Source organism: Macrotis lagotis, chromosome 4, assembly GCF_037893015.1.
Source record: "Macrotis lagotis isolate mMagLag1 chromosome 4, bilby.v1.9.chrom.fasta, whole genome shotgun sequence".
Classification (NCBI taxonomy): Eukaryota; Metazoa; Chordata; class Mammalia; order Peramelemorphia; family Peramelidae; genus Macrotis; species Macrotis lagotis.
Window position 1 is genome coordinate 257,080,912 of NC_133661.1, and position 22,532 is coordinate 257,103,443.

General features: G+C 41.6%; 2 protein-coding genes across 10 annotated transcripts in view; one reads left to right on the plus strand and one right to left on the minus strand.

Moving 5' to 3' along the window:
* Nucleotides 1–16,176, minus strand: part of TOGARAM1 (TOG array regulator of axonemal microtubules 1) — a 95,454-nt gene extending 79,278 nt beyond the window's left edge. For all 3 annotated transcript variants that reach the window (XR_012478211.1, XM_074235858.1, XM_074235857.1), the window contains exon 1: nt 14,178–16,176. Coding sequence is in view for 2 of the 3 variants with exons in the window: in XM_074235858.1 (XP_074091959.1) it covers nt 14,178–16,118 (1,941 nt within the window). In the remaining variant the exon portion in view is untranslated. The remainder of the gene's footprint in view (nt 1–14,177) is intronic.
* Nucleotides 16,177–16,780: 604 nt separating this feature from the next.
* KLHL28 (kelch like family member 28) overlaps nt 16,781–22,532 on the plus strand; it is a 42,528-nt gene continuing 36,776 nt past the window's right edge. For 4 of the 7 annotated variants that reach the window (XM_074235864.1, XM_074235859.1, XM_074235865.1 and 1 more), the window contains exon 1: nt 16,782–16,902. The gene's annotated coding sequence lies outside the window, so the exon portion shown is untranslated. Of the gene's footprint in view, nt 16,903–17,224; nt 17,894–22,532 lie in introns of those variants that run through there. The other 3 variants (XM_074235861.1, XM_074235863.1, XM_074235860.1) reach the window with 2 other exon arrangements.

Sequence of the window (22,532 nt, forward strand, 5' to 3'; positions counted from 1 at the left end):
ATAAAACAATCAGAGCTGATTTGATCTTCAAGTTCAGGTCTCAGGTGAAGCATCGAGAAGGTAGATGGGAAGGGCAAATCATGAGGGATTTAAAGATGTTGAACTGCTTATATTCTTAAACCAAGGTACACTTTGTTTCTTTTAGTTTTTTTTTTTGCAAGGCAATGGGGTTAAGTGGCTTGCCCAAGGCCACACTGCTAGGTAATTATTAAGTGTCTGAGGTCACATTTGAACTCAGGTACTCCTGACTCCAGGTCCAGTGCTCTATCCACTGCGCCACCCAGCTGCCCCTGAACTGCTTGTATTCTTGAATAAAACGATGATACTGATAACTCATATGAACCTTCTCCTTTATTAGGGCAGTTAGAAGGAGAATATATAGACAAGGCACAGAAGGGAACTCAATATAATGGTATAATGTATTATATAGATGGAGTCAATGGAGAAAGGGAAAGGAAAGATAGAATGGGATAGATTATTTCACATAAAAGAGGCAAGAAAAAGCTGTTGCAGTGGAATGGAAGAAGGGAAGGTGAAGAAGTGAGCCTTTCTCTCATGGGAAGTGGCTCAGAGAGGGAATAACAAACACACTCAATTGGATATAGAAATCTATCTTACCCTAGAAAAAAACAGGATGGGACAAAGAGGGCGGGGTGGATGTGGGTGAAGAAGAGAGGGAAGATCATGGGAGAGAATAGTCAGAAATCAACACATTTTGAGGAGGGACAGGGTAAATGGGGGTGGGGGAATAGGGTGGAGAGAAATACAGCTAGCAATAACAGCTGTGGGAAAAAGTATTGAAGCAATTTATCTGATGGACTTATGATAAAGAATGCCATCTAGGGGCGGCTAGGTGGCGTAGTGGATAAAGCACCGGCCTTGGAGTCAGGAGTACCTGGGTTCAAATCCGGTCTCAGACACTTAATAATTACCTAGCTGTGTGGCCTTGGGCAAGCCACTTAACCCTGTTTGCCTTGCAAAAACCTTAAAAAAAAAAAAGAATGCCATCTATACCAAAGAAAGAGCTGATAGTGTTTGAAAACAGACTGAAGAATACTTTTTTTTTCCTCATTTCATTTTTCTTGAGGGGGGGAGATTGGTTTAATGTTTACTTTTATAATATGACTATTACAGTAATGTTAAAAAATTAATTAAAATTTTTTCAATTGCTATTAGAACCTTTATGGGAAGTAAAAAGTAGTCTCTGGTTTGTAGAGATTTTCTAGTAAAGGATTAACAACTAATTATGTGAGGGAAAAAGGGTGATAGTTATCTGCATTTTAAGTCTAAACAATCAACAAAGCAATAAATCAAGTTCTGATTTATACTGTTTGCCCATTTCTAAAATGTAAATGCTCACAAAACTTAACGATCAGCTCTTAAATATGGCCTAGCAAACTTCTATTTGTTATTCTCATCAATGAGTAATGCCAATTAAATGATGTTTGGACCATATTTTTAAAGATGATGAATAAAATTTTAAATGTTCAGAGATGAAGCTAAACTCTGGTATCCTTTATGAAGTATGAAGCTATCTGATCAAAACTGGTGGAATTGAGCGATTGGTCAAACAAGTGAAGAGGTCAATAAATCAAATGCATCTGTTAAAACTCCCAGGATGTGCTGGAGGTACTGTGCCAAGTGCTGGAGATACAATAAAGAGGCAAAAGATAATACATGTCCTCAAGAACCTTAAAATCTAAGGAGGAGACAACATGCAAATAATTATAAACCAAAAAAACTATGTACTGGATAAATAAGAAATAACGGAGGGGAGACCCTAAAATTAAGAGGAATCCTATAGAAGGTAGAATTTTAGGAGGAATTTAAAGGGGGAACAGAAAGGTCAGTAGTGAGATCTAAGTGGGGGAGGGGGAGAGTGTGCTCTAAGTATAAGGAACAGTCAGAGAAAATCCCCAGAACTGAGACATGGAGTATCTTGTTTTTACAACAGTCAGGAGGCCAGTGCCACTGAATAAAAAAGTATATGTTAGAAAATAAGGTGTAAGAAAGTTAAAAAGGAAGGAGGTAGATAGCTTATGAAAACCAAATAGAGCATTTTTGTATTTGATGGGAATTTACTGAGTAGGGGAAGGGGGTGAATGGAAGACAGAATAGAGCAGGGAGATAATGGAGGAAGACCACTGCCACAATCCAGGCATGAGGTGATGCGATTACACACACACACACACACACACACACACACACACACACACACAGAAGTGAGTGTAAGAGAAGAGAAAGGAGAATGTTTAAGAACTATTAAAAAGATAAATTTGATAGGCCTGGGCAAAAGAATGGATATGGGGAGTGTGAAATAGTGACAAGTCCAAGATGATTCTTTAGTTGTAAACCTGAGTTGAATGGGAAGATAGTGTTGTCCCCTACAGTAATAGGAGATTTAGGGAGAGTAGGATTCTGAAGAGAATGAATTCAGTTTTAGATATACTGAATTTAAGATGTCTACTGGGTATGGAATTTGAGATATCTCAAAGGCAACTGAAGACGGGAGGTTAGAGGTCAGTAGAGTTTGGTAGGATTTTGAAAATCATCATCATTGAGATGGTAACTAAATCCATGGGAGCTAATGACACTAATTGAAATAGTATGGAGGGAAAAGAGGACCCAGGAAAGTTGGAGGGTAGGATCTAGAAGAGGATCCAGTAAAGATCACAGAAAAAAAGTCAGAAAACATGCACAACAACTAGGAGAGAGTTGAATCCCAAATACTTGGAAAGAAGAGAATACTATGCAGGAGAAAATGACCAACAATGTCAAATTCCAGAGAGGTCAAGGAAAATGAGGATAGAGAACAGGCCATTGGATCTGGCAAGTAAGAGATAATTAGGGGTGGCTAGGTGGCACAGTGGATAAAGCACCGGCCCTGGAGTCAGGAGTACCTGGGTTCAAATCCAGTCTCAGACACTTAATAACTACCTAGCTGTGTGGCCTTGGGCAAGCCACTTAACCCCGTTTGCCTTGCAAAAACCTAAAAAAACAAAAAAAAAAGATCATTAATAAGTCTGGAGAAAGCAGGTTCAGGGGAATGATAAGGTCAGAAGTCAGATTGAAAGGAGTAAAGAAGAGAGAAAGTGGAGACACCTATCGTAGATGGTCTTTTCCAGGAGTTTAGCTACAGAAAAAGGCAGAAGAGGTATAAGAGGCTAATGGATATGGAAGATTTTTTTTTTCCCCTAAAAGGGGAGATTATGGTATTGTTTGTAGATAGGAGGGAATGAGTCAGTAGACAGACTGAAAATAAGTAATTAAAAGGGGCATGTTATTGGAGAAAATGGGAAGGCATACTCTTTTGAACAAGTAGAGGTTTAGCCTTGGTAAGCAATAAAATCATTTCATCATTGTAAGACGGGGGGAAAGAAGAGAAAGTGGCAGAAAGTATTGAGTGGTAGATGAAGAGGGAGCTCAATTAATGACCTCAGTTTTTTCTGTAAAATCTGAGAAAGGGTCTCAGCTCAGAGATTAGGAAGGAGTCACCTGAGATTTGAAGAGGGATAAAAAGGTTTGGAGGAGGCACATGTGCAGGGGTGAAGGTGAGGAACAATTCAAGGGTATAACTGGCAATATTTTTAGGGGGAAAGGATTCAAGAGAGGATGACAGCATACTGCTGAAGCCACAGCCCTGGTGGCCCTTTAAAAATCAAAATCACTTCTAAGGAGCATTAGAGTACTAAAGAAGACAGCTAGCTAAGAAGAACTCAGTACTTAATTGTATCTCATTTCTTGTCTGGGAAAGGGAAGGAAAAAACTAGTGGGATTTCTCTCTTTTCACCCATCCCTCAACAATGGCATTTTTCAGTCTAACTAGCTGCCCAGTAGAAGACACTATATTATTAGGAATCAGGTGGAAAATGGGTATAAGACATTTGACCTCTGTGAGTTGAAAAGAAGTCTTGGGAGTTAAGGTGTGGAGAGGAACAAGCCCAAGTAGCCTAGTTGAGAAATTTGTCCAGTAGAGATGTTGTTCCCAAGAGGTAAAGAATAATGTCATAACAAGAAGGAAAAAGATATTCTTATAAAGTAGGAGGTATATCCCCATGGCAAAGTGTGGACATAGCTGTGGAACAACGAATCCAAGATTTGTGAGGGAACATTTTGTTAATACTGTTATGAGGCCATTTCTATAAATGGTTTCCCTTTGAGCTAATTGTGTGTACTGACTGCTTATTAAAAGTAAGCAAAGGGGCGGCTAGGTGGCGCAGTGGATAAAGCACTGGCCCTGGAGTCAGGAGTATTTGGGTTCAAATCCGGTCTCAGACACTTAATAATTACCTAGTTGTGTGGCCTTGGGAACCCCATTTGCCTTGTAAAAAAAAAAAAGAAACAAACATAAAAAAAAATAAAAGTAAGCAAAATAGTTAGGGGAATGAATGTTGAGGATAAAATTTTACAAGTCCATACCCACAGAGTACTTTGAACCAGTGGTAGTCACCCCTAACTCCCCAAATCCTAATATATGGGTGTAAGTTGAGGCTGTAGTCTTGGAGGCTAATTCCAATGGTTTATATCACCTTGACCTTTATCCACTGCCTACAGGATCACATCCAAGTACCTGTACCCAACAGTTCAGGAAAGTTCATAATCTTGTTTGTGACAGCCTTTCCAACACTATCTCACCTTTAATTCCTTTAAACAAATTAATTTCTTCTCTAACCAAAATAGGTGACATTAGTCTGTCATATACATTTGTGTCTTTCTTCATGCTGTTCTACCTTGGAATGCCCTTCTCACTCCTCTGCCTTCAAGTTATGTCCTTCCTTCAAGGTCCAACTTTCAAGACCCATCTTCCTTTATCAGATCATTTCTTTATTGCCCAATTCTAGAAGATTAGAATATCCAAGAAATTGAATGTCAGAAAGGACCTTGGAAACAGCTCCAGTTATGATCTTATCTTTCTGCTCAACTTCCATCCTTGACCTTTTGACTAGCATTCTAGTTCTGGCTCTGGGACTCTGTGCTGATTGATAAGAGCTTACCATATATGTATGATGTGTCCTCTCACTCCCCCCCTTCTCTATAATTCCTAATTGCCTGAGCTCTATATAATAACCGAGTCATAGAATCTGAGGTTTGGAAGGGACTTTGGGATCATTCCAGTTATTTTCCTTAATTTTTATACATTCTTTCTCAACCAATCCACTGTTCTCCTCCACCAACAGTAACTCTTGCAAGGCAATAGGATTAAGTGATTTGCCCAGGGTTACACAGTTAAGTAATTCTTGTCTGAATCCAGATTTGAATGCAAGTCCTCCTTACTCCAGGGTCAGTGCTCTATTCTCTGTGCTAGCTGGCTGCTCCCCACCAATTGTAATTAAATCAACACTCCCCTTCTTCCAAATGAACACACCACTCCATAGCCATCAGTACCCATAAGTTCTATCCTCCTCCTTTTATTTCTATTTCCAACATCTAACATAGTACATGAAATTTACTCAGTGATTAATAAATGCTTTTTTCATTTATTCATCTAGTTTAACATTTTATTTTATAAAAATGGAAAACTAGATTGAAAATGATTTAGTTGGGGCAGCTAGGTGGCACAGTGGATAGAGCACCAGCCCTGGAGTCAGGAGTCCCTGAGTTCAAATCCAGCCTCAGACACTTAACCCCATTGCCTTGCAAAAACTAAAAAAAAAAAAAAACAACTAAAAAAAGAGATTGAGTTGCTTATAATTAGACACAATTAGCTGCCACTAGAAATTAGAAGTCAGAACTCTTGACCTCCAGTTCATATTTTTTCTTAAGGCTCTAAGTTATTCATATGCTACTTACTCTCTATAATACCCATATGGCCCTTGTAAGTAAATAAATCTGAAAACACTCTAAGATTGTGCAATTTTATGATTACTATTATTATTCTCTGGAGGGTAGGGTTAGTTGGTCTCTTGGGGTCCCTTTCCAGTTAATAAGTATCTAGGCTTGCTACTGCAAATTATTATATAAAATTTTTGGCTTTTATATTTGCCTTTATGGCATTATTGGTTACATCTGGGATCTGATATCAAATCCTGGGTCAAGAATACAGCTTCCAAATATCCAAAATGAAATAGTCTGCCTTGGGAGAATGTGAATCTGCCTTTCAAAGGCTGGATAATCACAAGCTAGATATCTTCTTGGAAGGATTCTTATTCAGGTAATAGGGTTTGATGATTGTTATGCAAATGACTCCCAAATCTATACATCCAGTTCTTATTTCTCTCCTGAATTCTAATATTCTACTATTGTTGTTCTTCTTTTTTTTGAGGGGTGATAACCTGAATTTCAAGTGAACTTGATTTAAGAGAGCAGAGTTGCACAATGTTGTTGGCTTTCTTCCAGATTCACCCAAGTTCAGCTCTAATCTAGACCAAACTCTTAAGAATGCTACAAATGCTTCAGTTGCCTTTATGGTCATAGTAATAAATAGTTCTCATCTGCCCATTCTGCTGAGAAAGTCTTCACATGCTTGGGGTAGACAAAATCCCTAAAACTCACTAATGTATCTGAAGCCTATAGGTTACCCTCAACCTGGTTTAACCTGTCTGCCAAGCCAGTTTTACTGGAGTGTGGATGTTTTTTGGATGACAGATAGACACCAAAAGTAGAGAAGCAGCTCTGAAAAGGGCTTAGCAAATCCATAGGTGCTAGTCCTCCCTTGAACATTCCACATATTATACAAATCATCTCTATATCCCACAGCCATCTCAACTCAACATAGTCAAAATTGGACTTGTATTTCCTCCCTAAACTCCAATTTTTTGTTATGCTACTAGTCACAGAGGTTCCCAACCATGGAGTCATCCTTTAATCTTCCCTCTCCCTTAGATCAATTACTCTGGCAGTCTACTTTCCAGGGATATAGACACTTATAATAAGGTTGACTTAGGCATCGCCAGAACTAGCTCAGAGTTTGAAAGACTCCAGAGAAAAGTGTGGGGGGAAAAAAGGTATTAGACTATCAAATTAAAGGTCCACAGAGCTGTTGTGCTGTTCTCATCGTTGTAGGCCTATGAAACCTGGACATTATATCAGTGCCATGCCAAGGAAACTGAATCGTTTCCATTTGAATTGTGTTAGGAAGATTCTGAACCTGTCTCTGTATAGCCTCAGTACATAAATAAGCATTTAATGTTTACTGACTAGTCTTCCTAACTTTTCTATATCTGTTGATGCTATCCCTGCCCCTTGCAGTTACACAGGTTTATAAGGTACCTGACACTGAGGTCCTTTCCCAAGCATTCAAACTCTACTGCAGAGAGCACAACACTGATGGGCTACTCGTATTGTTTGAAAGTAAACTTGTATTTGTCTAAAAGACTATTTTATGGGAAACTCATGCAAGGCAAGTGCTCCCATGGGGGTCAGAAGAAGAGATACAAAGACATCAAGAATTTTGGAACCGATTGCATGATATGGGAGACACTGGCACAGGACACCCAGCATGGTATGAGAAGGAGGTGTGCTCAATGAGCAAGGCAGAATTGAAGTAGTTCAAAAGAAATGCAAGATGTGCAAATTTTGAAAATCTCCCCCAAATGTTCACATGAACTATTTGTACCTGACCTGTGGTACAGCTTTCTGAGCTTATATCATGATCAGTCAGTCAGACACACTGTAACTTGACTCTAAAAAAGTGAGGTCATTTTGGTCTGCTTCAAGAATGAAGGACAACCTACCAACCAACCATCTTATCTAATCAGTTCTGGACAATTCTATCTCCACAATCCTTATCTTCACACTCATATAACTACAATAATACAACTCTCACATGGATCATTTTATTATTCTTCCTATTTCCCTTCCATTCTGTCCCTTTTCCAATTTATCTTCCATATTGCTATCAAGTCAATTTATTATTAAAGCAGATAAAAAGCCATGTCACCCTCCTATTAAAAAATCTCGAGCAGCTTTTTATCAACTCAGAATTCTAGATTCTTATTTCCTGGCTCCCATCTGGCTTTCTGCTTACAGTACACAACTCCTATGACTACATTCCAATCAAACTGGACCACTTACTGGTCCCCACATATATGACAAATATAATATTGTACCATCTCTCTATCACTGAGAGGACTCCCCCTTTCTCTACCCACAATGCAATCCTTCCTAACCTCCGATTTATAAAATCCCTAGCTTCCATAAATGGCTCAGGTATTACCAGCTACACAGACCTTTCAGGATGTTCCCAGTAATTAGAACTCTGCTCTTGAAATTACTTTATATTTGCTTGTTTGTGTATCTTGTGTGGAAAATTGTCCCCCACCCCAACCCTCAGGCACAAACTTAAAGTTTAAGTAGGGATTATTTTATCTGTTGTTTACTGACTATTCTTCCAAACTCTCATCTCTTCCTGATTTTTTCTATATCTACTGAGGTGATCACTGCACCTAGAAGTTGCACAGATTTATAATCTAGGACCCAAACTTGATTCCTCATACTCCTCTATTCTCCCACTTCCTATGCCATTTCTCTGCTCAAGAAGCTTCCATGGCTCATAATTACCCTAAGATCAAATACAAAATTCTCATTTGGTATTTATGATCTTCCAAATCTGCCACCAAATTATCTTTCCAAGGTTGATTATACATTACTCCCCTTGGACTGAGGACAATGCACTCCATAATTTCTGGTCTCTGTAGTTCTATACTCCTAGTCATAATGAATATAAGGATATGTCTGTTACTTAGTACGTTTAAGATGGCAAATGCTATCCTAATGAATGGATGATTTTTGCTAGAAATATATTAACAGACAGTTCTAAACTCTTTAGCAAAGGCTCTATTATTCTTCCTCTAAGGAGTGAACCTAAAACTATTTCCCTTGATAAAAGAAAAAACTAGTTGTAGACAAAAGAAAACTCCCTAGGGATACTATGCCTATGTTCTGTTAATGAAATTTATTGCAATTTCACTTTGTCTATTATGTCTGAACTGTGGTTAAGAGTTCTCTTTTCAAATCTGTTGATAATGCTCCCCCTGTAAAATGATTTTTGTAGCCCTCTAGTTCCTACCAAAAGCAGATTTCTACATCCTAAGAAGAGTAAAGATGAGCCTTCCGATACTATGCTGGTTCTCCCAGTTAACCAAATTCTTCTCCTAGGAACTAGGAAAAAACATTTCTAATGTGTTTCAAAGATGAAGCCTTTTTGTATAATAAGGGAAAACCTAAGTTATCTCTAAAGGGCAGTGACAAATAGATATAACATGGGTGCCTGTACTCCTTGTCACTAGTTAGTATCAGGTTCTGGTACTCTCACAAACTGAGGGCTGTTATCGGGATGGGGGGGAGTAGAACCAAGATCTAGTGAAGCTTGGGTGGTACCCCTTTTATGATACAATCCTCCAGAGATCTCTGGGAATTGACTTGGTTGGTAGAGTTGATAAAGCTCTGGCCTAGTCAGATAGTTTGTGGGCTGTGCCAGCCAATCTGTATCCCACCTGGGATAGGAAATCACAACCCACAATGTTTACATCACTAGTAGAAGTCCCATTCAAGACACTTCATTCAAAGTCTTTCAGAAACTTTACTGGCTACAAAAAATGCTTCTGGATAAATCTCATAAGGACTCTCAAGGTCTACAGCTTATTTCTCTTCCTTAGATGCAGCAGTTTATCACAATATCACTGATTTAAGGGGCAACTATCTGTATGTAGAAGATGTGGCCATCACTCATATGTGTACCACCAACATGTTCAAGAATTCTAAAATCCCCTTAGCTGACCATAGACTACTGGCTCTTCATTTCTCCTTCTGCTTTCCCTTGCTCTGCCTCTACACTGTGACTTCCAATTCTTTGATACTTCAATTCTCTTCTAAGCCACCTCTACTGCACTAACCACTCTTTCCTTTTCTCCCCATCTTGAATCCTTAGTGAATCAATTCAAGTCTATATTGTCCTCTTCTCATAAATCCTTAGACACCCCCCCCACTCTACTCCCTCTAGAATACCGTGAGCTTGATAATTTAATGAAAGGGATGTAAAACTTACCCTAATATGTTTATGCTGGAAACTCTGTATGCAAAAACCATAACTGTCCAAAATTTGCTCAAAAAGACAAACTACATATGTTTCACTTTTTCAAGAGAGGGTACAAACTTTTAAATCTGTATGTCCTCAAGAATGTTTAAAATTGGCAGAAATAATGATAATGTACTTAACTCACACAACTGTTATAAGGATCAAGTGAAATAATGAATAAGTAAAGATTTTACCTTAAAGCAATATGCATAATACATACATCTGTACAGATATATACACAGATGCCTGTATTTATATGCACACACACACACACATCTATCATACGATGACTATGATACCAGTAATTTAAATTTTCTAATAATCCACAACCATGACATTTTGGGTATTTTAAGTTTTAGGATGATTAGAAATAAACTGATCATATAATTTTGAAACTATTCAAAAATAATTACAAAATCTTTGAAGTTACATTTCAGTCTTTTCCAGGGAATCATCTCCGTTTATGAATAAAAATATCTAAATAGATTGTAAAATTAAAAAAAAGGTTCATTAGAAAGCATATGTAACTTTTCAGTAGATAAAGCTGGAGATAACTTAATTTGAGCCTTATCTTAGCACCAAAGTTAAAATTAATTTTGGATCATTTAACTTAGATCTGTATTATATACCTCATTGGTACAGAAAGAAGGGGAAGAACATTAGACAAAGTCTTAGGATACTTTCTTTTTTTTGGGGGGTTACAAGGCAATGGGGGGGGGTTAAGTGACTTGTCCAAGGTCACACAGCTAGGTAAGTGTCTGAGGGCAGATTTGAGTTCAGGTCCTCCTGACTCCAAGGGCTGGTACTCTAACCACTGTGCAATCTAGCTGCCCCAAGATTTCTTTTCCAAATTATTAGATAATCTATTACATATCTTACCTAGAGTGGAGGATAAGGTCTACACCTAGGGCCTATTAATATGTTCCATATTATGCAGTTGGGTTTTTCAATTTGTGGAAAATCATCAAACATGAGAGAAATTTAGTTATTTAAATGTTTTTAATTTCTTGATATAGAAGTTCGGATACACATCTGACTTTAAAACTGACTTTTATTTAGGGAAATGGTAATGAAGGGATTTATAATTTCCTTGGTACAAAACCAAAAATTGCATTTTTGGACTTAAAATAAGTGTCAATACATCTGATCAAGAAAAAAAAAAATGGAAATTTTTTAGTACTGAATTCAAAGGATAGCCATATATTGTAGTACCTGCCTTTTGGTGTAGTTATGAGGATCAAATGAGAATCTTTGTAAAAGTGCTTTTACAAATCTAAAAGTTCTATGTGTCAGTTATGACACTAGTAACTAAAAAGTTACGTGCATTAATTCATAATCATTATTTTTTTAAGTTGTAGGAATGATTAGGAAATAGTAACTCATTTACATAGTACACTTTGAAAGTGCTTTCCTAATATTTAAGGTATAGAAGCAAAAGGGAAAAACAACAAAAAGACAAGAAAAGGAATATGAGAAAGGTAGAAGGAAAGTTATAATAGTGGGATGGAAACCAAGTTGCTCTTTGCCCTTCATTCTCAAGGAGGACCTGAAATCATGGAGGTGATGCCATGATGTGTAAAGAACTGGATTTAGGTGAAGCAAGACTATGTAAAGTCACCAGCTTCACTCCTCTGGGGCCATCTGTGTCCAATGGCAAAATATGGATCAGGATGACTGGAGATGGTCCCAACATGGCCTTTTTAAACTAAGGTCTTTCCCAGGTCTCAATTTAACAGAGGAATAATACTAGCATCTACCTCCCAGCATGGTTTTGACTCATGTGAGAGTGCTTTCCAAATTTCAAGTGATTAAACGATTAAAGTTTGGTAAGAAATGAGGGAAAGAATGATCTTTTCCCCTAGTCAACACCCCCCCCCCAATAGGAGACAGATTATCATGGAGGGGATGACTAGTTCACCATTTCAAATGTCACTTAGATAGGACAAGGAGGGTAAGCCTACACAGGAAAAAATAATGATTGGCTTAATAATATGGAAGAATATTTAAAGAAAGTTGTTTCAGTAAAATGATAGGGATGGAAACCCAATTAAAATGTTTAGCAAATGAATGGCTGATGAGGCATAAGAAATATCAAGCACAGACTATTATTTCTACCACTTTGATAGCAAGAGGGAAAACAGTATGAAAAAGCTTGAGAGAATTGACACTAGGATTAGAGAAATGCAGATCTCACTATGCTAAGCTGAAAAACTCAGTGGAAGGGTAGTTCAAGTTGTATAAGTGAAAGAAATGTGCAAAGTCATGGAGCAGAAAAGAGGGGATTATCTTTAGCTAAAATGGTGTATAACTCGTCTTCAGAGACTGAAAGGATGAAGCTAGAGGAGAAGGGTTGGGAGTTCCTAAGAGATGGCCTCAATCTTCTCAGGAAATAGATATGCTGAGAATAGAGAAGGGGAAGTTTGAGACTTGAGAGAAAGGCACAATAAGTATTTAATACAATGGGGCAACCCAGGTGAAGCAGCTAGATGGCATAGTGGATAGTGTTCTGGGCCTGAACTTGGAAGACCTGATTTCTAATCCAGCTTCAGACACATATTTACTTCTTGTGTGTCCCTAGACAAGTCACTTAATCTTTGTCAGCTTCAGTATTCTCTTCTGTAAAAAGGGGTAATACTAGGCACCTATCTCCCAGCATGGTTGTGAGATTCAAATGAGAGTGCTTTCCAAACTTTAAAACATTAAATAAATATTTTGGCTTTGAAACAGCTGTTGTACAATGTGAATAAAAAAAAAATAGAAAGAATATCCATGCCACAATGAAGGACATAACTGAATGAAATTATTCAGCATAAAGCTGGATTAGATCCAAGTAGAGAGGATAGCATTAGCCCTATTTTACAGAAAAGAAAACAATTCCAAAGGGATAAGTGATTCACTTGAGACCCCGTAATCAGTAAACAGTTTAGGTTTTCCAACTCTGGGCTCAGTGATCTCTAAACTGTACTTCACTGCCTAGTATCAGAAGGACCGAAGGTTCAATTTGAGGCTACAGATAAAATTAAGGCTTCAAATATCAACAACCCTATACATTTTGACTACTTGACCCTGAAAGAGATTATCAAGTCCATCCTTCTTATTTTATCCTTAGGATCTAGTGTTGGGAATAGAAAGGTCTTAACAACCTGACCCTTCCTACCTCTCCATTCTTCTTACCATTAACTCCCTTCCACTCTATAGTACAGTCACACTGGCCTACCTACAGTTCCTCATCCAATGCTCTATCTTCATCTCCTATCTCCAAATCTGTGCCCCAAGCCTAGAATATACTCCTTTCTCAGCTTTACATATTAAAATCCCAGGTTTTCCTTCAAGACTCAGCTCAAGTACTCTCTTTTTTATGGAGGCATTTTCTACTCCCCATGGATGCTAGAGCCTTCTCATCCAAGATTACCTTTTTCTGCTGTTTATAGTCTTTGTCACTCACACATACATGTCTTTTCTCTCATTACACTGCAAGAGCAAAGATTGATTCACTTTTGTCTTTGCTTGTCTAGCTAAGCTTAGCACAGTAATTTGATGCACAGTAAGAGCTTAATGTATGGAACAACTAGGTAATACAGTGAATAGAATTCTGGACCTGGATTCCAGTTCAAATCCAGTCTCAGACACTTGTTTGTGTGTTCTGAGGTAAGTCATTTAATCTCTGTCAGTCTGTAAAATGGGAAAACTAACAGTAACTGCCTCCCAGGGTTATCATGAGACTCGAGTAAAGTGCTTTGCAAATCTTAAAAAACTACATAAATGCTTGTTATTATTATTAATAAATTGTTCTTACTTACATTTAAAAATCAGTTTCATTTATTGGCAAACACCAATAACTAAGTCATTATACACAAAATGTCATTTGATCCTCCCTAGAGAGGTTAAGTGACTTGCCCAAGCAAGTTCTAATAGAAAACAGAGAGTGGGGGACTAGAATCAGAAGATCTTGATGCTCCCTCTAGTATATCATCTTGACTCTGAATTCATTGTACAGATAAGCGTAATTTGTTTCACCAGGAACAGATACTTTTGAATACTTGGCACAAATCTTTCTGGAATAAATCACCTTCAAGGGACAGATATATAAGATTATCTTTCATTAAAGTGAAAAGAATGGTACTTCTACTGCTTCAAAGCTAATCACAAAAAAAATGCATACCTGCTCTAATTCCTTTGAATAAGATGTCCGGTTTTCTCCCACGCCTCCAGGCTGATCATGTTCCCAAGGTAATTTGTTTTTTCCTTTTCCTGCACTTAACACCCTTCGAGTACAGATAGTCTGATCAGCAGATGGACTGTAAGAGCCATATATTTGCATATTATCCCTTGAATGGTCACCACAGTGACAGTGTGCACTTTGAGTTCTGTTACCTGCCAGAAGCCAGTCTGTATCTGCTCCGTGGGGCAAATGGGTTGATCTGCCCTGGGCAGAAGATGGCATGAGTACCGCATATTCCACAAATCCCTGTTCCGTTAGCCTTGGAAGAGTTTTCCTCGCTAATCTGGCTTGTACAGCATTCATCACTCCGTCTCCATTGTCTTGAAGTTCAACAGCATCGACAGCTCTGAAAAGTACGTGGGTTTTACCCGAGCCCATGGAAGATGCCAAAACAGCAAAGGCCTCCAGGGCAGCTTGGCGCACCCTCCGCTTACTGTCGACCAGAGCTGGGGCAAGGCCAAAGGCCAGTTTGGGCAAGTCAAAATCCTCACTTGGATAGGTCAGCAAGGAGCAGATGCTTATATTTACCACCTCTTCTCTCACTCGGGAATGCTTATGTTTGAGATGTTCCAGTAATAAACACAGCACCTGCTGAGGTCCTACTTCCTTCATAAGCTTAAGGAAAATCTTCATGTATTCTTGCTTGATCACCAACTTGTTGTCTGCCAGTACTTTGACCGTGGCGGCAATGACGGGTCCCAAGAACTGCTGTACCCGCTCCCCCAGGCGGGTCACCAACAGGTGCAGCACCTGAAGCGTGCCGTGAACCACCTTGAAGTTAGAATCGTCTAACAAGTTATACAGCAAGCTAACGAACCCCACCAGGCTCGAGTGGGGCGTGGAGGCGGGGCTGAATCTTCCCAGGACCTGCTTGAGCTCCTCCACGGCCTGAGTCCGGCTCTTGTAGTCCTCCTGGTCCAGCAGCCTGGCATGCAGCTCCTGGGGAACGACCCCAAACTTGAGGTGGGCGCTGGAAGGGGAGCCCGGGCAGGGGAGGGGGTCTTCGGGGAACTCGGCGGCTACGAGCTCCAAGTAGTGGGGCACCTGGCCCCCGGGCTGGGCCTCCAGGCGCCGGTTGTAGTGCCTCCTCAGGGCCGAGGGCAGCCGCGAGACGTAGGACTGAAAGCGGTCCGGGCCCAGGCGCTCCCCGATCTGCTGCAGCGCCCAGAAGGCCAGCCGGGCCTCGTCCTCCTCCGGGCGCTCCCCCAGCCGGCGCGCCAGGGCCAGCGTGACCTCGCTGAGGTCCAGGCCCGGCGGCAGGTCGCGCGGGGCCAGCAGGCCGGGCAGCAGCCGCGCCGTGGCGGCCCGCAGCCGGGCGTCGGCGCTGCCCAGGCCGCGCTGCGCCAGCGCCTGCAGCACGGGCGCGGGGCTGCGGCGCAGGCAGCGGCGCAGGAGCTGCAGCGCCTCGCCGCGCAGGGCGGCCGCGTCCTCGCGCAGGGCCGCCACCAGCGGCGGCAGCAGGCCCAGGCAGAAGGCCTCCTCCAGCGGGCCCGCCTCGCCCTGGGCGCGGAGCAGGTCGGCCAGCAGCTGCAGGCACAGCCGCTTCTCCTCCGGGCCGCCCTCCAGCAGCACGCGGCCCAGCGCGCGGTACAGCGCCTCCTTGCGGCGCGGGAGGGCCGGGCGGCCGCCGCGCCGCGGCAGCGCGGCCTGCAGGGCCCGCAGGGCCTCGGACGGCTCGGGCGCCGCGCGGAGCAGCTGCAGCAGGCGCGCGTCCTCCTCCTCCCCGGCCGCGGGCGCGCCGCCGCCGCCGAGCCTGGCCCAGCCGCCGGGGACGGCCTCCTCCGCGGGCAGGAGCAGCGCGGTCACGGCCGGGGCGGCGGCCGGGCACAGGCCGGGCTCCCCGACGCCTCCCCGGCAGCACAAGCTCTTCTCCTCCCTCATGGCCCGCCGAGGCGGCTCTGCGTCAGTCTCCGGGGTGGCCGGGCGCGGGGCCCGCGGCGCGGGGCGCAGCCGGGGCGAGGACGCCGCGGCGGCGGCGGGGGCGCATGGCCGCCCGCCCAGGGCCCGGCGGGGCCCCGGCCTCCCTGCGCCGCTCCGGGCGCCCCCGCCGCGCTCCGCCCGCGCCTCCCGGCCCGCGCCTCTTGTCGGCCCTCTCCCTCCGCCGCCGGCGCCACGGCCGCACCGGAGGGGAGCGCCGCCCCGCCGCCCGGGCTACCGCAGGCCGCCCTCCGCAAAATGGCCCCCGCCGCGGGCGCCAGACCCCGCCGCGGGCACCGGGCGTAACCAGGGCCGCCACGTGACCAAACCCACCGCTCCCATGGCGACCGGCCGGCGCGCGCCCTCTTGACCCGGAATGAAACCTCGGGGGGGGGGGGGAGCGGGGAACCCTGGGATGTGTAGTCTCCGGGAGAGGCGCTCGGCGCTCGGCGCCCCGCCCCCCCCCCCCCCCCCCCCCCCCCCCCGCCGAAATCGCCCGCCAGGCCCGAAGGAAGCGGCTCGGAACGCTTGCTCGGGGAGGGAAGGGGAGATGGAGGAGCGGCCGCGCACAGGCGGAAGTGATGCGGCCCGGGCTCGGGGCGGCGGGGCTGCGGGCGGAAGTCCCCCGCCCTGCTCGCGTGTGTCCGTCGGGGTTTGCCTGGAGGCCAGCGAGGCGCCCGCCGCGCTCTCTCGTGCCCGCTTCCTCCCGCTCCCAGCCGCCGCCGCCGCCGCCATCCCCGGGACTCAGGTACTCCCCGTCGCCCCGCGCGGGAAGGGCCGGCCCGGGAGCGGCCGTGACGGGGATGGGGGGGACGCGTCCGGGCAGGGCCGCCGGGCCCCCGGGAGACGCGCCCTGGGCTGGTGGCCCGGGGAAGGACCTCTCCCCTCCCCAGCGCTCTCCTCCGCTCGTTCTTACTACAAAGAAGGAGAGACAGACAGACAGACCGACCCCACCTGACCCCCCGCCCCTGCCATCTCCCCCCCCAGACCAAAGCCCTTTTGTCACCCCAGCTGTGGGGGGCGACCCCCCCCCCCCGCCGTCTCCATAGTTCCTCCTCCGGTCGCCAAGAGACGAGACCGCCGATGCGCTCCTGGGCCCCGTGGCCCTGGGAGAACCGGCCTGAGCACGGGGAAGGATGGGAGAGCGTCTGTCTGTCCGTCCGTCCGTCCGTCCGTCCACTCACCTTTGAGGAATGGGGAGGACGCAGTTCTCTCTCTTCGAAATATGACTGGTCACGATTAGAGGGGTCGGGGGTCCTAGACTGATGTGTACGATCCCCAGGAATGTGGGAGACGCGTTCCCGAAGGAACGTTATACCTATATACTTGGGAAACAATACATATTCCATTTTAGGACCATCTTGTGTGAGAGAATGACATTTCTGAATTTCTGTTTGAAATCTCAAAATGTCTTTATTCAGATAACTTGGTTATCCGCTGTGTCAGCGGCGAATATGGTGTTTGTTCATTTAGGCTACATACCGTAAAACGGTTTGTGTTGTTTCCGGATTAGACTGATTTTTGAACGTCTTATTTTTAGAACAGCATTGAATATTACGGTATAATTACTATGTCAAGTCCTTGGAAGCATCCCTTCTTAATGGCATTTTGGTTAATCGTTGAAGGAAGATGTTTTTATCTTTTACTTTTAAAACTATTAACATGTTTGCATGACTTCATATATGTAATGATTATCATTTCTTTCCTTCTCAGTGGGTGACTCCAGGAACGTACTGGAGGTGAGGGAGAGAATTTGGAACTAAAAATAATTTTTAAAAAAATTTGACATGTTTTATATATCAGAATAATTTAGCATTGGAAACACCAATTTCAAAGGAGATTTTTTTCAGCTCTAGAAAAAACTTACAGAATTAAAATGTGCAAAACTATGGAGGATAGGATAGGATAAGGATGTTCATCAGCTTCCAGTGTATAGCATAGAACCTTAGGTATAGAAAATGCTTGATAGGTGGTCATTGAACTAAATACCAGAATTAAAAAGTATTTTTAAAAATTGTAATAATTTAACAAATGGTACTTTAAGAGTGAGTATCCATTTCATATTCCCAATAATATTGCAAGGAGGAAAAAATAGATTATGTTCAGATAAATTCATGATTTAATTTATTCAAAGAAATTAGGGATATTTGAGAGTATACTCATTTCCTTTTGAAATTGACAATTAAAAATGGGAACAGGGGATGGCTAGGTGGCACAGTGGATAGAGCACTAGCCTTGGAGTCAGGAGGACCTGAGTTCAAATGCAGCTTCATACACTTAATAATTACATAGCTGTGTGGCCTCTGGCAAGCCACTTAACCCCATTGCCTTGCAAAAACAAAAACAAAAAATGGGAACATATTTACAAAGAAAAATACTGCACTATGCAAGTAAGCATTATTATTACCTTACTGAAATCTTATGACTGTACATTTACTGATGAGAGTATACTTGTTCTTTCTTCAATTGCATCACTTTATATAGATCTTCCCATAGTTCATTATGTTTCATATTTGTAATTCTTAACGATGATCCAGCATTTCATTACATTTACCACAATTTGTTTAGCCATTCCTTAATCACTGGTCTTTTAGATTGTTTTCAATAGGTAGTGTTCTCAGAACCAAATCCAACTCAGAGAAATAGTTTGCTCTGACCTCTGATCCTATTATACATGGCAGCTAGCCACTTTTATGTGAGGAAGTATATTTTTGTTAAGTAGGGAAAGTTTATTCATTGACAGTGGAAACATTTCAAGGATGTTACAACATTCTTTTTTTCCTCTATGCTTACATTCTAAAAATTTGCCTTGTGTCTTTGTGGGTTTTTTTGAAAATGTACTTGCAGTGCTATCTTAATTAAGGTTCCTTATTGCTCAGATAAGGAATTGATCTTGTCCCTCTCCTCCATTGCAGCCATAAACATATAGTATATATACTTCCGTTATTTTCACTTACTTCCACGTGGTTTGCTTCTTGTAGTGAAATTTCAGGGGCAAAGAGTTTTTACCTCTTGCTGTGTTTGTACCAGATTGCTTTCTAGAAATCCAAGATACTAAATTTAAAGTTGGAAAGAAACTTAGAGGTCATCTTACTCAGTCCTTTCATTTTACAGATGGGGAAACAGATCAGGGAAGTTAAGTTAAAACCACACATATAGGTGGCAAGGCTAGAATTTGAAACCAGATCTCCTGATTTCCAAATAAGTGTTTGCCTTCAGCAATGCTTTCCACCTTTTGTTTTTATTTATTTTTTCCAATTTCATTCCACTTCTAAGTTTTAATAATGGAGGGTAACCACATGATCCAGAATAACTTCCCTTGGTTCCAATGTTTGAGTTTTTCTCATGTATAAAATTTTTAGAGACACAATATGATCATATTACAAAGTAATATTATATGCTGTTGTAAATTCCAGCAAATTATCAAGGTTTGGTATGATGAATATTTTATCATACATGGTGATTGCAAGGATGTGAAAATTACTGGGAAAGCTAATAGCACTGTATACAATTTAAGAGTGGGGGCAGCTAGTTGGAACATTGGATAGAGCATAGGAACTGGAATTATAAACACCTGAGCACAAATATGGCCTCACTCATTTATTAGCTTTATGATCCTGGGCAAGTCACTTAACCTCTGTTTGCCTTAATTTCTTCACCTGTAAAAAATGGGGGCAGTAGTAGCACCCTCCCCCCATAAATGAGATACTTGCAAAGTCTGCTTAGCCTGGCACATAGTAAGCACTATGTAAATATTAGCTATCATTCTTAACTTTAATTATAGTAATATTACCTTCCAGTCTTTTTGATCTCCTCTTAGACCTCTACATGTTGCTGGTATCACCCTAAAAAACAGGGAGACCAAGAAATGAATACTGGAACCAATCAATTTAGTAACTTACCTAGAAGCCTGGTAAAAGATATCCTGGGAGTAATATTAAACATGTAAAATTACTTTTTTCCATTCTCCATATTTCATTTATTTTATGTCATCTGTGCCCATATGTTTCTTGAATTTGGGGGGGGTTATATCTGAAATATATAGTATTTCTTTGTATATAAACATTTGTTTTACTTTGTTCTAATTCAGTTTGTTAAAATAAAAACCATTTTAATTACTGGATTGGATTAAAACTTTAACTGGGGGGGGTGCTAGGGAAGAATCCTATTTCTGCTGCATTTCCCCCAACTATTTAGTTAAAGGAATTCAGATATGATCAAATTATTTTTTAATCTTCCTATTAGGGAATTAGAACTCTTCCTTATAGGGATAACCTTTTAGGCTCTATGAAAGACTCTTTGGAAGTAGAAGGGACAACTTTTTTTTTCTGAGTCCATGCTACCAACCATGTTTGAGCAAGATTCTTGTGGAAAATTGGTCCATTGGAAGTAAATTACTATACAAAAATTGGTATACAAAAATAATGTGACTTTACAGAGTGATTTTTTTTTTTTTGCATTTGAACAAATGAGATGATAAATGTAAAATGCTCTCCAAACCTCAGTTTTCTATAAATGCCATCACCATCATTATCTGTGGTTTTAGAGTTTAAATTACCCTGGAGAGAAACAGCTTGTACTCAGATAAGCAAGTAAAAATAGTTTACATGTATGTATTGGGCATGAAGGGGCAAGGGGTGGTTACTGGCAACTGAGGGAATCAGGAAAATTTTCTTATAGGAGATGGGATTGGAGCAGATCCTTGGAGAACGCTTGCGTTCCTAAGGGGAAGAGCTGAGTAGGTAATGAATGCATTATAGATATAAGGAATAGTTTGTGCTAAGGCATAAAAACAGGATATAATGTATTCTGAGAGAGAGAGAGAGAAAGTAAATGTATGTGAAAGTCTTTTAGTGCCTTTAATTATTATTTATGATGGACTGCTGCCTGATTTTATTAATTTCAGTAACTATTTCTTTGTAGTTTGTATCACTGAGCTGCTGTATTTGTACTATAACCTTTTTTAAAAAAAATTATTCAGTGGGGTTAAATGACTTGCCTAAGGTCACGCAGCTAGGTAATTTTTGAGTGTCTGAGACCAAATTTGAACTCAGGTTCTCTTGACTCCAGTGCCAGTGCTCTATTTACTGTGCCACCTAGCTGCTCCTATAACTTTTTTTTTTTTGTTAGGTTTTTAGGTTTTTGCAAGGCAAATGGGGTTAAGTGGCTTGCCCAAGGCCACACAGTTTAGGTAATTTAATTACTAAGTGTCTGAGACCGGATTGAACCCAGGTACTCCTGACTGCAAAGCCAGTGCTTTATCCACTGTGCCACCTAGCTGCCCCTCCTATAACCTTTTAATAAAGGAGTTTCAAGAAGTGTTAAAGTGGACAACTTTGTATCTTAGTAAAGCAAGCTGGCTAGATGAGCACATGTGGGAATTTACCAAGGATATCTGAATTTCTAAACTGCTATATACTTTCCACCTCCACTATCAGATTATCTTGTCTAATAGCCCAGGGAAGTACTCTAATAGAATGCAGTGTATGAAGGGCAATGCCTTTGGATAAAAGCCCACAAACTGCTCACCAGCTAACTGTATACAATAGATGAAGCCTTTCCTGATCTGTTTCTCCAAAACTACTTTGTATTTATTCTCTTCATATTTATTTTGTATAAAGATTTTGTTTTTGTTTTAGGTTTTTGCAAGGCAAATAGGGCTAAGTGGCTTGCCCAAGGCCACACAGCTAGGTGTGTATACACTGCGCCACCTAGTCACCCTATTTTGTATAAAGTTTTAAAATTTTTATCTTTTTCTTAATTATATGTAAAAAAATTTTAACCTTCATTTCTAAAAATTTTGAATTCCAAATTCTATCCTTCCTCTGCCCCTTCTTGAGAAGGCTTGCAATTTGCCATAGATTATATATGTGAAATCTTGTGAATCATATTTCCCCATTAGTCATATATTGCAAAAGAAAGCAGACTGAAAAATACAAGAAAATAAAGTTTAAAAAAAGCATGCTTTGATCTTCATTCAGATTCCAATTCTTTATCTACAGGTAGATAGAATTTTTCATCAAATCCTTTGGAATTTTTTGAGATCATTGTATTGTTCAAAATAATGAAGACATTGACAGTTGATCATTGTATGATATTGCTGTTACTTTGTACACTATTCTCCTGGTTCTACTCACTTCACATTGTATCAGTTCATATAAGTTTTTCCAGATTTTTCTGAAAGCATCCTGCTCAATTGTCTCAGGATAAAAAATTGTGAGTCAATGTGGTTAAAGTGACTTGCTCAAGGTCAGCTTAGTAATTTTTAAGTTTCTAAGGACAGTTTTAAACATAGGTTCTCCCGATTCCAGGGCAGATACTCCATCCACAGCACCACCTAGCTCCCCCAACAGATAAACAGAGTGAAAATTGAAGAAT